Source organism: Polyodon spathula, chromosome 8 (assembly GCF_017654505.1).
Source record: "Polyodon spathula isolate WHYD16114869_AA chromosome 8, ASM1765450v1, whole genome shotgun sequence".
Lineage (NCBI taxonomy): Eukaryota > Metazoa > Chordata > Actinopteri > Acipenseriformes > Polyodontidae > Polyodon > Polyodon spathula.
The window spans coordinates 23,714,595-23,731,931 of NC_054541.1; the positions used below are offsets into that span (position 1 = coordinate 23,714,595).

The 17,337-nt window shown below is 36.8% G+C and overlaps 1 protein-coding gene across 2 annotated transcripts; it reads left to right on the forward strand.

Annotated features, from left to right (window-relative positions):
* Window positions 1–559: 559 nt before the first annotated feature.
* On the forward strand, window positions 560–15,923 carry LOC121319620 (G/T mismatch-specific thymine DNA glycosylase-like). Of its 2 annotated transcripts, XM_041257221.1 has the most exons (12): window positions 560–841; window positions 933–962; window positions 1,157–1,228; window positions 4,482–4,630; window positions 4,987–5,213; window positions 8,109–8,178; window positions 9,074–9,209; window positions 9,602–9,684; window positions 9,942–10,036; window positions 10,146–10,320; window positions 11,050–11,178; window positions 13,689–15,923. In XM_041257221.1, the coding sequence occupies exons 3-12, from the start codon at window positions 1,173–1,175 to the stop codon at window positions 13,829–13,831; spliced, it is 1,263 nt and encodes a 420-aa protein (XP_041113155.1). In that variant the 5' UTR covers window positions 560–841; window positions 933–962; window positions 1,157–1,172; the 3' UTR covers window positions 13,832–15,923. The 2 variants fall into 2 exon arrangements, with proteins under 2 accessions (XP_041113155.1, XP_041113154.1); XM_041257220.1 differs by lacking the exon at window positions 933–962 and having other exon boundaries at window positions 561–841.
* Window positions 15,924–17,337: the final 1,414 nt, after the last annotated feature.

Sequence of the window (17,337 nt, forward strand, 5' to 3'; positions counted from 1 at the left end):
TAATATATTTGCCAGTTAAACTTGAATGCAAACTCACGTGTATATCTACATTGTTGTTGTTTTTTTACGTTTCTTTAGTTATTGTCTTATTAACATCTGAATTTAAGAGCGTTAGTATTGTATTACAAATTACACATTCCTTACAGCTACAAATTCGTAAGCAAGCTGCTTGGCCTTGTTCCTGTGCACTTATTTTAAGAAATAAATGTATGGATGCTACTTAGGCGTTTATTTAAAAAAAAAAAAAAAAAAAATGAATTAATGAAATGAAATTATGTTTGTTTACTGTTAGGCTAAAAACAATACAATGTGCAGTGAGCTTTGATAATTGACACTTCAAAGACGTTAGACAATAAAAACATTAGCATCTCATCACGGGGCTTTAGCCGACAACGACATTTGTATAGTGCAGTTCCTTGTCATGTGGCTCATCCTCAGCCAATCAAATGTGGGCTCCGGAGTTCAAATATGTAAAGAAAGGAAATAACGCTAAACTAGGGGAGTACAATAACGTCAGTATATTTTTAGATATATTTCGCATGTAAACTTTAACTTATTTTTGATGTATGGCGATATGGTATTGTACATAATATATTAATTGTCCTTACATTAGTTATTAGTTAGATTATGGCAGATAACAGTGTGCTCGAGAACCGTTCTACCCTATTTCAGATTTGGTTGTGCCCCCGTGTGTCAGCGTTGACTGGCTCTCCTGGTTTAAAGATCCTCTTTGTTGTATCCCAACCCTGGAATCGGAAGATCGTTTATTTGTTTGGTTTTTTATTGCAAGCAATGCCCAGTTTTAAATATTAAAGCTGTTTTCAGAAGGCGTTTGTGATAGGTATGTTCATCGTCAGTTCTTTACAGTGATTACATTTGTAGTCAAGTCTTATTTTAGGTAGTATTTATCGACACCTGCTTTTTTTGGCTAGGCCGATTGGAGCCAGATTTTCTCTTGTCTAGTAAGTACAGTCAGTATTACCTGGGTGATTTAAAAGTGTTGGGAAGTTTAAAGCGTTTCAGATAAGTTTTGGGGTTTTCTGTGGTAAAGCTGAATTAATCCGAGGAGAAAAAATATTTCAATTACAACAACACAAAGGCATTTGGACAACACAGGAGAGATTTTAACTATTATAATTATTTAATCTGTTCAAAGTAAATCCACACTAACGATGGAAGAAAAGCAGTACACATCTTTGACGGTCCCCACGGATTACCTTCAGCATTGGTGAGTTAAATCTAAATTTAACCGGTGTTTATTATTTATTTATTTTTATGTTTTTATTTTTAATCTTTTTTTTTTGTGTGTGTGTGTGTAGCTGTTTTAGAGTCTGTAAAGCCATGGAATAAAACTGCCGTTCTTGATTAACTGGAGTCGTTTTAATTTAAGTAAACTTCTAGTAAGATCTGTCGATTTGAAACATTTTTCGTATTGTTTATAGGCTGATTTTTTTTCTGTGTTTTCGGCGAAGGCGCTAAAAACTACTTTTTAAATCCAATTGAAACATTATTGGTAATATCAAGACTACATTTACTGAAGCAAGTCGGTTTGAAATCTGTTGTTTTAAGTATTTCATACATAACGTGGTATTACTATACAATTAATCAGCCGAGTATAAACATTTAAAATTGAGACCATTTGAGTGCCAATGAATAAATACTATTAAAATGTATACATATTGGTACACGATTCATTTCTAAATACAAAATAAGCCTTAAAATAAATTATAACCAATTCACCATAAACAAGGAAGCTGAAAACTTTGTCCTCTGCATGTATTACCTAGTCATGTATTGTAATATAACACCTTAATTAAACCTTAAATGACAAGCATTAACACATATTACACAATGCACTAGCTGCTGTAGAGAGGATTTTGTTTCAAGATATCCTAAAAAATGATTTTCAAAATGGTATTAAAAAAAACCCAAACTGCTCAGAGTCTGTCAGACAATGCACAATAGGTGTTGAAATACCTCTTATGTAACAGGCACTAGGACTGCTCATGATGTACAGTACTTGGCCGTTTTTAATCCCCATAGTATACTCTGAAGTCACCCCCATACTTTCCAGACCCTGCTGGAAAGGGTCTACCTACAACAGGACCTGGCCATGCTACGATAATAACCTTGGGTTAGAACATAGTCTTTTTTTATTTATGTACTTACTACTTATTACAATAATGTTGTTATATCTGCTTCTGTGTGTATGTGTAGATTACTTACAACGATCTATTCCAGAAAAAATTAGAGACAGAAACAGTATAAAAGTGGACTTTTTTTATCCCAGGTACTGTGGCAAAGACACATTTTCATAAAGTAATATCATTATTGTGGTTTACTTCTGCATTTTTATTTAGCTGTACACACAAGTGAAAACTCACATTTAACTTAAACTCTAAAATGTTTTAGAAAAGGGGGCATTGTCCAAAAAAACAAAAAAAACCTCACCGTTTTGGTTTATTACAGTCCTCATAATGATAATTGTAATATTTATCAACTAATTTATGGTGATACAATACAATTAATCAGCCGAGTGGATTTTTGACTTCAATATTCAGTAGTTTGAATTTTCAGATGTTTCTCTGGCGCACTAAATTTAATTATTCCATCATAATTAATACTCCACACTGCTGTTTTCACATTGCACTGCTAAGGTTATCTCTCATTGATTTAACAAAGGAGCACTGACACAAAGCGAAATGGGCAGAGATTTGTGACGCATGCCAAAATGAAATCTTATCGGAGTGAAAGCTCGGCCAATCAACATGCGGTGATTTTACTGACATTAATGGTGGTCAATGGCAGCTAGCAGAAGCCGTGTGAGGAAATAGTGCTACTTTTATTTTAACTGCTGAGTGAAAGCGCATTTGAGAAACGTTGCGCTACTGTACTGCGTGAGACGATGGAATGCATCCGAGTTGGGTGAAAAGCAGATTAAGTCCCGGTACCCAGTCCCAGCATCAGAATAAGTCCCGGTACTGAGTACCAGCAGAATTGCACCCCTGCAATTTAATGCAGTACACCGTAGTTCTCATTTTGGTTAGCGCAGTACAAGTGAAAAGCAGAGAATGGACAAGTGTGAAACAAATGTATACAAAAACGCAATGGGCCTATTTGGGCTGTTAAACCATTTTAAGATTTGTTCTTCCATAGTTGGCTTGCTGATATTATCTCTATCTATCTCCTATTCAATTCAATATCCAGGCTAATTTAGCTATTGGGCTGATTTTTATACAACAACAGATTGACAAAGTACAGTTCTACAAAAATGGTTGCTATCTGCACACAAGTTAGCCTATTTATATTGATTGTGTAAATTAAGTGTTTTGGGCTGTGATCTCTTAAACAAAATTCATTATTTTTGAATGGATGGAATTAAGTTTTCATCTAATTCAGGTTTCAAATCATGTCCTGCTGGTGTGAGTAAACGGTTGGTTTTTCCACTTGAGCGTCATTGCTACTTTGACAAGTAGTGCGTTCCTCATTCAGTGTTTATCAATCAAGGACCAAACAATGGTAGATAAACCCCATTTTAAAATAAGAGAACTGGAGTTCACGTCATTGATCAACATTTGTTAAGAAATGTTAAAGTTTGAAAACTACAGTAGAACCTGATATCCCATTTAATTGGTTCCAGGGGTCCATCGGATCTGCATTGTAGTTTTTAATGTCAGGGCATTTATAAATGAAGTGTCCTGCACGTATACAGATCAAAGGAAATGTATAAATGATTTCAAAACAAGTCACTACAGTGCAGTATTTGGCAGTGTGCAAGACTGCGTTGCAGAAACAGTTATTTTAATATGCATTCTCAGCCTTTGCCAAAGTAATCCTATTACAAAAGCACTGTCATGTTTATTTATTTGTAACTGACTCCATTGTGTCCTGCTAAGATGAATTTACTGTTTTTAGATGTATAATAAAATATGCCTTGATATGTTTCTATCAGTACCACTCATTTGGTAATAGCATGTGTGAATGGTACAAGCCAGAGGTCCATGGGTGAATAGTTGGGAACTGTTATTTCCTTGATTCTTCTAAAATCACAACTTGAACATAAATGAGTATACTTTGAATTATTCAGTTGGAAGTCTCACTCAACCATGTACCCTTTGTCTGAGTTTAGGGTACACGTGCACATCAGTGTTGTCATGCTGACTTATTGGTTCGAGCCATTGTATTGTTTGCCTTGAACCATATGTTTTTATTAACATTTTGAAAGGCAGAATTTGCAACCAATCACGCACTGAAATACTCCATGCATGCTGCTTCATGGTAAATTTCTTTCCCATTGTCTTTATGATGGCTCCTTGCTAAAGGCCTGTAACTGTGTGGGTAGAGAGGTACAGTTCGTTATAACTTGCTACAGGTCTTATACTTTAATTTATAAGGAAGGCCAATTCACATGCAGGGTAGCCTTTTTATTTTATGTTGGTCCTAGGATTTCTGTGCTTATTTGTTTTGTTAAATGTTTATAGGTTTCAATCAACTCAGCAGTTCCAAGCCCTCCAAGCTACACAATATCACCAGATGTCAACTGTTTCTCCGTATATGGACGGGTCAAGAGAAGACACGGAGATGACAGAGCTTTCTGTCCATCAGGAGCCTGCACCTGTTCCAGAACCAGGTACCTGCCTCTGTGCTGCTCTTGTAAATGGGCTGATTTCTTCCTCGAAATACATTAACTTGCCTTTCAGGATATTATGTAAAAATTATATTTGGATACAAATAAATGCGCACTTCCATCTGGATTACGATAATTGACTTTAAAAGGTGCATAGCCTTCTTATCAAAGTTTAAGAATATGATGTAAGAAATAAATATATATATATATGAAGGAACACTGCAATAGGGTTAAAGAATTGGCGTCTTGTTACTACAAAAGCCATTCAGGGGTATGCACATGTAAGAAATAGTCTGGGAGATTTGATATAGGTTGTGATGGATAAAGAAGACTTAAACTGCTGTCTTGTCCACATTAAGTTCCTACAAAGGGAAAGCGAGGCAGACCTCCTACAAAAGAGCCAAAGAAACCTGGTCCCAAAAAAGCAAAGGCAGCTGATGGAGCTGCCGGAGGGAAGCAGGAGAAGATTTCAGATGCCTTCAAGAAAGTGAAGAGGAAAATGAATCGCTTCAACGGTGTCTCCGAGGCTGAACTCATGACAAAAACTCTGCCTGATATTCTTACCTTCAATCTGGACATTGTGATTGTAAGTAACTGACATTGAGGTGCATGTAAATATAATACCATTGTGAGTGCAGGAGGCATTGTATCACATTCTTTTAATGTATGGCCTATACTGCTTGCTTGGTGACACATTAACCCTTCCACTACGGCACCGCTAGAAATTGTTCACATATGAACGATGATATAATGTTGACATTAGATTCCCATTTTAAGTTTTAAACAACCATTGGTTGCTTGCTAAATGACTGACATCTCAAGGCTCCAACAACCAACCAGGTATGGTTTTATATGTTTTCAAAACGAAAGTAAAGTTAGATCAACAAAGCTTGATGAGTGAGTTATATTTTTGTCTGGAGATTCAGTGATCACAAGTACAAACTTGCTAAAATCATACTAAATCATCCACAATGTTTATAAACCCAAAAATAAATTGACGAAATATTAACAATAGTTAAATATTCACAGGATAAACTTCAGGGATGACTGTCCAATCAAAATGCATTTAACTAAAGCCCCAGACCAACAGAGATGCATTTTATTATGAGGTGCAGCATTTCAGGATCTTAGGTTTTGATTACAGTATATACCATAAATAATCAAATTAGTCCAAGTTCTTGCGCTTCAAATGAGCTGTTGACTATCACTTTAGGGCTTGTAGAACTGGAGAAATTATGTTTGAAGTGCAGAGTGTGTCAGTGATATTGCGGTGAACAGAGGCTACCAAGTGTGGGGAAAAAAAAAAACACACACACTTAACTGATATTTTTTCCCGGTTTTAACTTAAATCGCAGATTTATTTTCCTAGATTTGGTTAGACAAATGTTAACAGGCACGTTCTTAAAAGTTGGAGTGTATGCACAGCTCTGCAGCATACAGTGCCAAGTCAAACTCATTCATGGGCGTAGGCTTGCACATTAAAGGGCTATGCACACCGGACACAAATGACGCAAGCGAATAAATAAATAAATAAAACTTTATTTAAATGCATAGCACAAAATATAGACCAACATTTGTTTTTGCGCTACTCGCTGTTCACGTCGCAATGGACCCAGAGTTGACAGCTCCACAAAGCAGGAAGTCGCTAGATGTTGCTGTTTTAGACATTCTAAATTCACCAGAAATGTTTAGACAGTTTACCACTCCTGTTGGAATCACTTAACCAGAGTAAACGCCAATATAAGAAGTATTAAATGTATTAATGATGGTTGATCATTGTTAAACGTTCTAGTTATAACTGCTTTACACAACCAAGAATGCTTACTGACTCTATTTTTTTCTTTAACGGAATATGTTGAGTTGACAGATCTCTCCGATGGCAAACTTCACATTACACACAAGTCAAACCATCTGGTGTAAAATGAAAACTAGACAGTGTCGTAGGGAAAAAGTAGATCACGCAAGCGCAGTAAGGTAAAAGGAAGGTGCAGCAGCTATTTGATTAAAGGGGAAGTTAACTGCACCCAGCATTTTCTGTCTGATCATGTTATTTGCCATATCGTATGGTAATGTGTTCACACACCCCTTTCTTGGTTTTATTTATTTTCTGTCTAAATGTGTGATGCAAAGTTTTCTGTTATGTCTTATGCTCGGACTAAAGTGTTAAACGTTTGTCAACTTTTTCTGCCAGTGTGTTTAAAAATGTTGTTAGTCAGATGTAGGCTGTAGTTGATGTGTGATCGCAAAGATTTATTTACTGTATATTAAAGGCCTTTGCATGTCAATGTCAATCTTTAATCGAAATTAAAATGTTTTAGTAATATATTCTAATACAGTTATTAGTATTGCTTATTATTTGGTCGGTAGACCTAGCGGTATCAACGTTTACAAAGACTAAACGTTATCATAGTTTTAAAGAAAAATAAGACTAGAACTACTAGAGTATTTATTGTTAATGTATATTACAGCATTCTCTTATCTAACGTAATACTGTCATACGTCCAATCTACTTATTTATGTAAATTTGTACTTAGAAAATACACTTCCTTAGCTACTGCTTGCACGTTACTGTTTCATCATAGTGAAAACATTATTCTCTCCAGGTTCTCAGCTGTTTTAAAATGTATCATACTGTATGCTTTCAGTGGATATTTGTGCTGATACACAAATAGAATTGTAAACTTGGTTGCTTTTCTGGAAGGAGAATCTGCCCTTAACCTACGTGATCAACAAGCGCATAAAAGCTCTGCGTGTTATTCTTTCTTGTCGCTTCTTTTTGTTTCGACTGCTCAGTCAAGCACTGGGAAGCCGAAACAGGAGTTGACTGCTTAGAGCCTGGAGGAAGGGCTGCCCTCAGCCATGGAATCCCTGAGGTTTCCCCCTAAAAAATAAATGTGAGTAGGAGGTTTCTCATTACCTGAGTGCTGAGTGGTTCGTATTTAGTTCTGCGTGGTCGGGTTGGAGAGGCTGGCCATGAGTGCCCTCCACAGTTCATAAATCTGCAGTTGCAGTCCCATCATAATTCCTTACTGTTCATTCATAGTGGTTTCTCCGTGTTGAAAGCCATGTTCTGTTGGTCAGAATGTTCACCAGAGCAAAAGGGTTAAACTAATCATTAACACAGTTCCAAAAACATGATTGGTTTGTTTCTATGTATTTAAAAGAACATGGCTATACTTGAAAGCTACTTGCACAGTAGAATTGTCTGATAACCAATAGAGAGCACTAATAAGATTGTCAGGACACAGAGGAATCTGTAACCACTTTCTACAATTATATTTTAACAACCAGTCTTTTTTTCCAAATGTTTTGCTGAAAAAATACTGTTATCCAATATAATAGCTGACCAGCTTTACTACCTTTTTAAGGTAAACGGTAGAACAATATAGTTTAAAAAGGCTTGCTTGAGGTTTCAGTGGGGATAAACACTTTCTACATCTACAGCCAAATGACATTTAGTTTAACCAACCATATCTTACAGGTTGGTATTAATCCAGGACTGATGGCAGCTCACAAAGGGCATCATTATCCTGGGCCAGGGAACCACTTCTGTAAGTTTGAACGACAACGGCATGAAGAAACGCACTGTTCATTCCATTGCACTTTACTAGTAAAATATAAACAAATTATTGATGGACACCAATATCGATATGCTGTTAAAATATTGCTGCTATTTAGTATCGATAACTTCCATATTGTGATGGTGTGGAATTTTACAGTTTGTTTCAGCGATAACTTTTTTGATTGAAACTTGAGAGCTTTTGGTGAAAAACATGATGTATCTAACTACTGATGAATTTAATATCAACATGCTGTAATGGATTTATTTTAAAATGGAAGAATGAATTAATTTTTAGCAGTTACATACACTTGCTTTAAATAACGTAGAGAAAGCATGCATACAACCTTTTAATTGCTAAAATACTAATGCATTAAGTTTATTTTATATTGAGATACAAAAAACCCTGTACATACTAATCAGTCTGCCTGGTAGGCAAAGAAACACCATCACACCTAAAGTATTTTAGCATTTTATTAAATTGATTGGCATTTAGGTACTAGCCGTGATTTGCATTCTGCATTAGGTTTGGTACTATTGGCCATCTCTAGGGTTTTACGCCATGGATATTAAGCAAATATTCAAAGCTAAAGTAAGTTGTTGCTTTTCTATGTAAATATCTGTTAACGTTATGTTAATAAATGTTAATTATAGCAGTTGTTTGGGAAGAATTCGATATCAATATCAAAACACATGCGCTATATATATATGCGCAAAATTTTCATATTGCCCACACAAAATAAATAAACAATTGTATTTGGTTGCTAATCTAAAGCAAGGGTATGTTATCTAAAGCAAGTGAAATCGTGTGTTATCAAGTTCTTCCAGGAAGTCCTACTCTTTGCTATAATGCGTTAATGCAAAAATCCCCTCGTCTCTCTCTGTAGGGAAGTGCCTCTTTTTGTCCGGCCTCAGCGATACTCAGTTAAATCATATGGATGACCAGCTATTGCCAGAAAAGTGTGGTATTGGGTTTACAAACATGGTGGAGAGGACAACTCCAGGAAGCAAAGACCTTTCCAGGTACGATTTAAAATGTGGGGGTGGGTAAACACAAGATCAAAAATTGTGGTGCTGACTTGTCACTGTTCATCTTTCATCTTAATCCAGCCAGGTTAAGCAATTGAACACCTAGGTTTGATTTAAACGATTAATGGTCTAGACTGGAATAGCTTGAAATAGCCACATGTGAACCACTCTGCTCTAGTGAAGGTAAAATGCTGAATGGAGGTTAGCCACTAGGTGTGTTGGACAAAAACAGTTTGTTCGTCATACATTGTGTGTGTACACAGAGCTCATGGCTTCACTTGGTTTTTTTCCTTGTAAGTTTAATCCCATGACCAGTGTTTAATACGTCTCTTGACTTGAGATTTACTTGATTTGTTTGTTTACTAATTGATTTGTTTTTATGACAGCAAAGAGTTTCGAGAAGGAGGCAGAATTCTAGTAGAGAAGCTAAAGAAGTATAAACCAGTTGTAGCTGCTTTTAATGGAAAATGTGAGTAATTGTTATATCGAAACACAATGTTGTATATTAAACCTGTCATTGAAGGTAATGGGAATCCTGCTAATTTCCTTTGTTCACTGTTGCTTTTATATGTTAAGCATGTCCAATACCAAATTAAAATCCCTGCATGGATTGTAAAAACTAAAGCAAGATGGCGTTATTTTTACTACTGTAAAAATGTATATCTTCAGTTTGGGGTATGATCTTCAACTTCATTGATTTGCTAATCCTTCTCTTGTTCTTGCCAGGCATTTATGAAATTTTTAGCAAAGAAATCTTTGGAGTCAAGATTAAGAAATTTGAATTTGGTTTGCAGCCTCACAGGATCCCAGAAACAGAAACAGTAAGTGTGTCCTTCAGACAACCTTTTGAAAGATCTGCATGCCATGCCTTTCTGTCCAAACACATAGCTAAACTCCCACTAAAACCTGTTCCTCTTTCCCCCTCTAAAGGCATGCTATGTGATGCCCTCATCAAGTGCACGCTGTGCCCAGTTCCCTCGAGCCCAAGATAAAGTTCACTACTACATCAAGCTGAAAGAACTGCGTGACCAACTGAAGGGTCAGCCATCAGTCACCAAGGATGTGCAAGAGCTGGATTACAGTTTTGATCTGAAGTTGGCAAAGGGTAAGAAGTTTTGAATGTCAAAACTGTGCTGGTACCAAACCCCAGGCATTCATTCTAAACACTGATCATTCTACTTTCCAGTTTTGGCCAAATCTACAATGCTAACTAAACTAAATGTCTTTAGTTTTAATCGGTTTCTGTGGCTTGCATTGTAACACTAACTTCCAGTATTAACCCATTGCAGTCAATTTATTCCGCGCCTGTCAGGCACATCAGGTCCAATTTATTTTACATGCACTGTTTAAGCGGTTTAAAGGGCATTGCAATTCTAAGCGACATCAGTACTGCATTTCCAGCCAAGCCCCGCCCCTTGTTCGCTGTATCACATACCTCTTTGTAGATGTGCATACTGATTAATCATCTCCTCATCACTCATTTTATCACAAAACTCCTCAATAATGCAATCCCAATCATTATTTTATTACTAAAACATCTCAAAGTTCTGCAAATGTCCATGATATTCTTTGAGCACTGGATGTGGAAGCAGCTACCTCCTTTATGTCCGCTTATCTCTGTGGTGCAGCAGCTAGGGCTATTGCTGACACACCCTTTTTATTCAGTTTCACTCAGCCATTGAATGGTTCTCAGCTTTTTCCAGAGAAAATGGTCAGAGTCCGACATCGGACTGGAAAGGGGAAATCGTAATGTCGGACCTGGTCCGATATTGGACCGCAAAGGGTTAAGGTACCACCACCTGAAGCATCTCCTTATTTTGGTTCTTGTTTTCAGAGGATGCAAAGAGGATGGCCATTAAGGAGGAGAAGTATGACCCAGGCTACGAAGCTGCTTTCGGTGGTGCTTGCAGCGAGTCTGGACCAGAGGGCAATGGACCCTGTAATTTCTCTGCCACTGAGCCAGGTAAGTGTGTTAAAGGTAATCTGAATACTTTATTTATAAATGCCACAACATCACAATTGTTTGCAAACTATTCCATAAGACAGTAGTTTTCACACACCTTTTTTATTTTTTACCTGTATATCTACAATGATTATCGCCCTAATAAATGCAATATTTAAAATTGTAATTTATCAAATTTATGCTTGAGCAGCATGACAACTGCCAGTCTAAGTCACTGAATTTAGAAGAACAAAGTAGACGGTATATGACACGAGTTTAATTTCTGGTGGGTGCCAAGAACAAACGTGAGTATATTGATTTATTATATAGTGTATTAATAGGTTATGTAGTTTTCCGAGAAAATCCATGTTTCTTATTTAAACATTTGTTAGTTTGAGCATTTACTTTCAGAAAAAATAGTTTTTTGCATATTGCTGCTTGTATGCAGACAGTTTAATAAAACATATCCTTCCATTTAAAAGTTAACTTCCATTTATGCAACTACCCCTTTTTTTTAATAATAGAAAGCCATGGGAACAGATCTACACAAACGAGGGTGCGGTGCATAGGCTGCAGTATAGTGCTCGTTACTGTAGCTTAAAATAAAGAAGCAACAATTGTTTAGGCCATAAAACTTTTGCCATATGGCTGTTAATTTATTTTATTTTTTTTTGCAATTGCATTCAATTCACATACAAAAAGTCCTCTGTCAAACGTTATAAAAATTGTGTGTGTTTATTCAACCAGTCATGTCTTGCCAGTGTAGAACTTGTCAAAATGAGACAATGACGTAAAGGTAAAAGCCAAAGCATGTTTAAAATCAATACTTGCCAGTGTATGCAGTGCTCACACAGATCATGTTTTACGCCTCGCACAGATGGTTCAATGTCTCTCTCTGCTCGATGCAGAGCCGCTTCACGTACGATAATGAAGATTATCGATTTAATTTTTAAACGTGATAAAATTATCGGGATTATCGATTTTTGTTCCAGCCCTGGCCTCTGGCTTCTCTCACTGCTGTTCATGGGGTTTTTAACACTAAATTACAGTTTACCGATTGTGACCAACACTTACTACATAGTAAGCTGATAAACAACATGCGTTACCAGATGGCAGCAGACTTCATCCAAAAATATGCAAGCTTAAAAGGCATGACTTGTCGGATGCACAGCGCCATCTACAAAGTTTGACATGCGTGGGGGTGTCAGCAGAAAATTTAAGTTTACATACCGTATAATGGGATATTTTGGCTGATATTAAATTCGGCGGATTAGCTACATTGGGGGATTTTGACGAGTTTTGAATTGGTGTTTTTGACTCTGTACGTTCACAAAGAAATGCCACATAGTTTTGCATGTATGCATTTAATTCCAAAACCATTTAGATAAACGTTTATTTAAATAGATCTGCTAAAACATAATTTACAGTAACTTTTTATAACACCTAAGTCACTGCAGCAACTTGAAGTTGCAGTATTTGTCTCTCTTATGGCCCTTAATTTGAAGGTACTGGTAAACTTTCATGATAAGCATTTGCTATCTCTTTTATAACTTGGCTATGGTTCAAAACCTAGCGCAGTGGAATGATCGCAGTATCATGCAGTAATTGTAGGACAGTATTGCCATGTGAAACTTTAACAAAGCTGAAGTGAAAACGCTTTAACTTGCTTCTACATAATTTCAAACTGGTTAGACTTAACAAACGCTGACAAAATCAAGCACTGTATACAACCCTCTGTTTGGAAGTAATATTGGAGCGTGACAGGGTCTTCATCGGGTCACGTGTGTGGGTAGCCGCTGTTCAAGCATACAGAGAGACAGACGTGGTGTTGATGTTGAAAAACGCTGGTACAGGCGCGCAGGTTTTATTAACAAACAAACAGAAAATGAAAGTAAAATAAAGGCGGTCATATGACGTTACCAGCGATGGTAACGCATAGAGGACTAATACAGCAAACTGTACAAAAAGTGCAAAATAAAACACAATACCCCAAACTATAAATCAAAGGTGTCGTGAAAACAGCAGGCCTTGCAGCAGCCCCGAGCTATCTCCCGCGGATGTTTTTAAACTGACGGACACTGTTGAGACCCGCCCACCTGCTGATTGAAGACCAGCACAGCCAATCACTTGCTGCCCTTCCCCTCAACCAAACATAGCAGGCAACAAGTCTCAACCGAGACTAATAAACAGTAATACAGTCAAACTAATCAAGTCCCAAAACGACACAAAATAAACCTATTCCCACATATAAACCACACCAACACTAATTTACCACTGTGCAGGGCAATCGCACTGCCACATGGAGATAAAATCAAAACTGCCAATAGAAACAAAATAATTTGCCTGTTAAACAATATAGGTTAAGATGTGCATTTTAATAGTAAACAAACAAAAAACCCTTATCCTTTTAACCCCACCCCCCCACATACACACAATTTGAGAACCGTTGCCATAGACCCCATTCCCCTTTCTTCTTCACACAGATTTGTAGTTTGGTATCTCATTTTACGGCTTTCTTTTCTCTCTTCTAGAAGCTGGCAGTAAGGAGGGGAGTACACCACCTGCTTTTGGACAGGTTCCAGAAGGACAGTGGATGATGCAATCGTTTGCAGATCAGATTCCAGACATTGGTAGCTGTAGCACACAACCACGAGAGGCAACAGGAGCTGACTAAACAGCCAAAACCTGGGAACTGCATGATCGCTGCAGTTTTAGTGCAGTCACCAAGACACCAAACCTCAGTTCCTAAACTGAAGTAGTTTTTTTTTTTTTTTTAATGGTATCAGGTATTTTATAAACCGGAGAATTACATAGTGAATTGCATTTTAAGTAGGTTAGTTTATCACATGAAAGCTCTCGAAGTATTTAATGTAATTCATACTTTTTTTTTTTAATGCATATTTTAGAGATGGGGACATTTTACAAAGTGCTATTTTGGTATGTGGTCTGGAAATGCAATAGTACTCCCATTTTTTTATGTAATGGATTTTTCTTAACTACAAAACATCTGGTTGTTACTCTTATACTTGATCATGTTGTGTTTTAAAATGAAGATGCTTCAGTAATGTTTTATTTTAGGCTAGTTTTTGTTTTACTTGAGTCTAGTATCTAGGTCCTATTGCAATTGAATCCAATAAATAACTACATACTGATATTCAAGAAACCTGTATCCTACCTGAGCTGCCCAATTTGGTGATTTAATACCTGGTTTTACATCTTGGATGGGATCAAACCCAGGACTGCCTCTTGACTTCAACCATTTTACCGTACTGAACAGTGCCGAATTGTAGTAGTTATTAAAGCAGGCTGGTAATCCTAGTTCAGCATGCTGGTTGATACTACTGATCTAATTTACTCTAGCATTTAAGTGACTGTTGCAAAACCAGCTAATGACTTTCACCAAGTTGATGTTACATATGTATCTATTTTATTTTAAGTACATACTTCAGAACCTTCAGTTTTTCCTCAGGTGAGGGAATAGTGTGAAGCTGCCTCATTTTTAATGCTTGCCAGACTGACTCCCATCAAGAGCAGATGCGGTCAAGTTTGGGCATTGTAAACCTTGTTGCATATACTGTGCCTTTTTAAAAGGACCAGGGATTAATTGGCCCTTTCCCAATGGAACTGCTGGAACAATGGGTGGGGGTGGGGGGGGTGGCAGGTTACAGTTAAATAATATCAAAGACCTGTTATGTGGGAGCTACTGAGTGGATTGAAACAAATCACTGGCAGGGGTTGGGGGAGGGATTAAATATGTACAATATTATAAGTTTACATCTTCACTTCATGTCTCCAGGTACTGTAAAGTTATTTCTGCTGTAAATCAATAAGTTTTTAATTGAATTTGTAAAGTTAAGTGTGTGTTAGATTTTATATAAAAAAAGGTTTGTTTTTCTTTCTAGAACAGCCCTGCCTATTCTGTCAAAGGGAAGATTTGGATATGTGACTGTGGGCACCAAGGTTCTAGGAAGCTTGGTACAGTAATTACTGGAAGGCTATACACACCTTTGGCTAGATCCTTTTTAAAATGTTTGGTTAAACAAAAAGAAATGCACATACCATGTCAAGGGCTTTGCTGAAGTTCTGTGACTGAGTGGGACCAAAAGTACTAGCTTGACCATGGTGGGCTCACTTATTTGATTGCACCTCACATAAATTAGGCTTATGTACCACTTTAGCAAGACTTTGAATTGTGACTATTTGAAACTATATGAAGCACTCCTAACTTGTTTATTCACTTCAGTGCTGTAAAGTTGTTGTTTTTTTTTTTTTAATTGGCCCTCTGACAGGATGTTCTGAATTGCCTCTATGCTGAAAATTGGTAATTGTTACAGCTTTTTACTCTAGGGTCACAAGTCAATTTCCTTACTTTTGAGAATGCAATCAACTTGTAGATTGATGTGCTGCAGAGAAGCTGGGGTGATCTTCCATTTTTAGTTCTTATCCTGATCAATGCCAGTAATTCTTTCTGACTTTGTTTGTTTTAGCCAGGTCTATGAAGAAGGAGGTTAAGTGCAAAATAATACTTTATTTCTCTGACTGGTATCTTCATGTTTCCATCCAATGAATTAAGAGGCCAAGCACAAGTGATGTAGGTGCTCTTAATACAATGGCAGCTATTTGAAATGCCTTGAGCTGTAGTGTGTTTGTGTGTATTATACAAATATGAGTGTCTCAACATTTGTTTGATTTTATTGCACAGGAAAGAGGGAGGTGTATTAAGTATGACCATCCTGACCTTGCACAATAAAGATTTTGCAACCTCACTGTATTTTGCAACCTCTTTGTCTGTTTAATTTTGCAGTCTGAGGGGCTTTTAATCCTGCTTATTCAGACACAAGTGCTTTATGTTCTGTCCAGTCCTAAAGTAACTTCCTGGCTGTTATAGCAATATAGACTTTATTTCAAATCTCCAATTTATAAATTTCTCCCAATGGCTCCCCCCCCCCCCCCCCCCCCCAAACAGCCAGGGACCCGAGGCTCTGAGCACCCTCCAAGCCATTTGACGTCTCTTTTTACACCCAGGAACCTGAGTCGTCTGCATCTTCTTTAGCAACCACAACACTGTTTGCCATCAGGAGTTTAAAGATGATTTAATTGTACAGCAGATTCCCTAAGATGATGAGCTGATCATGTTGATTCGGCCAAAGAACCAGACACAGTAATTAAGACGTTATTGTTCTACATTATAGTAATGTAGCGTGAGTTATGTACTGGAGCAGGGTCAGCTGTTGCAGGAAAAATTGTTTATTTCTCAAACTGACCAGAAAGTTGAAAACAGAATGCATAGAAATATGTGCAACTGTAATTTAGGAATTGTACTGCTGAGAGAAAAAACAATATTTAGGGAATTAAAAATGAAATGTACTGCAGCTTGCTTAACTGTTATTTAAAAAAAAAAAAAAAAAGCTGTTCACTAAACTTAGCCCTCAGATTCTGTTAATGAAAATATTTAAAATATGACAATGTGCTTGCTGGGGTGTATTTAATATGAAATGGCAGAACAAACATGCTGCAATTTTAAACTTGTTTAACTGAACATTTACCGTAATCGTAAGAGGTCTAACATGCTGTCAGATCATGACTTCACTAACACTAAGCATGGGAGCTGCAGCATGCTGTTTCCCATATTACAAGTGGACACAATTAAAGGTGCGGTCACCAATTTCCCGACACATTACACCGTGTAACACACATTTTGTTTTTTTTTTGTTCCTGGGTATTAAGTGTTATTTCCTAATTGCTTATGCCTCAAAAGTATAGAAAATGGCTATTATTCCCCATAAACTTTGCTTTTGTGACCAGGACAGTGATATTTCAAAATATCACTATTTCCAATGGGAAAACGGGCAAATGTGTGTCTTTTCGTTAACATAAAGTCAGAAAAAAACAACATATGAATCCAAATTAACATGTATTTATACTTTTGGAAGCGAGTAGTTTTGAGATTTGATTATACTGTAAATACAGTATAATCGTAACTCTCAAAACTACTCGCTTCTAAATCTTTTGTAGTCATTTTTGTATTACTTTAGTATAAATACATGTTAATTTGGATTCATATGTTGTTTTTTTCTGACTTTATGTGAATGAAAAGACACACATTTGCCCGTTTTCCCATTGGAAATAGTGATATTTTGAAATATCACTGTCCTTGTCACAAAAGCAAAGTTTGTGGGG

Excerpts from the sequence above, each read along its gene's own strand:
- LOC121319620 (XM_041257221.1), top strand. The coding sequence starts at position 1,173 with ATGGAAGAAAAGCAGTACACATCTTTGACGGTCCCCACGGATTACCTT. Across the intron at positions 9,210-9,601 it reads GGAAGCAAAGACCTTTCCAG|CAAAGAGTTTCGAGAAGGAG; the intron begins GTACGATTTAAA and ends TTTTTATGACAG. Across the intron at positions 9,685-9,941 it reads AGCTGCTTTTAATGGAAAAT|GCATTTATGAAATTTTTAGC; the intron begins GTGAGTAATTGT and ends TGTTCTTGCCAG.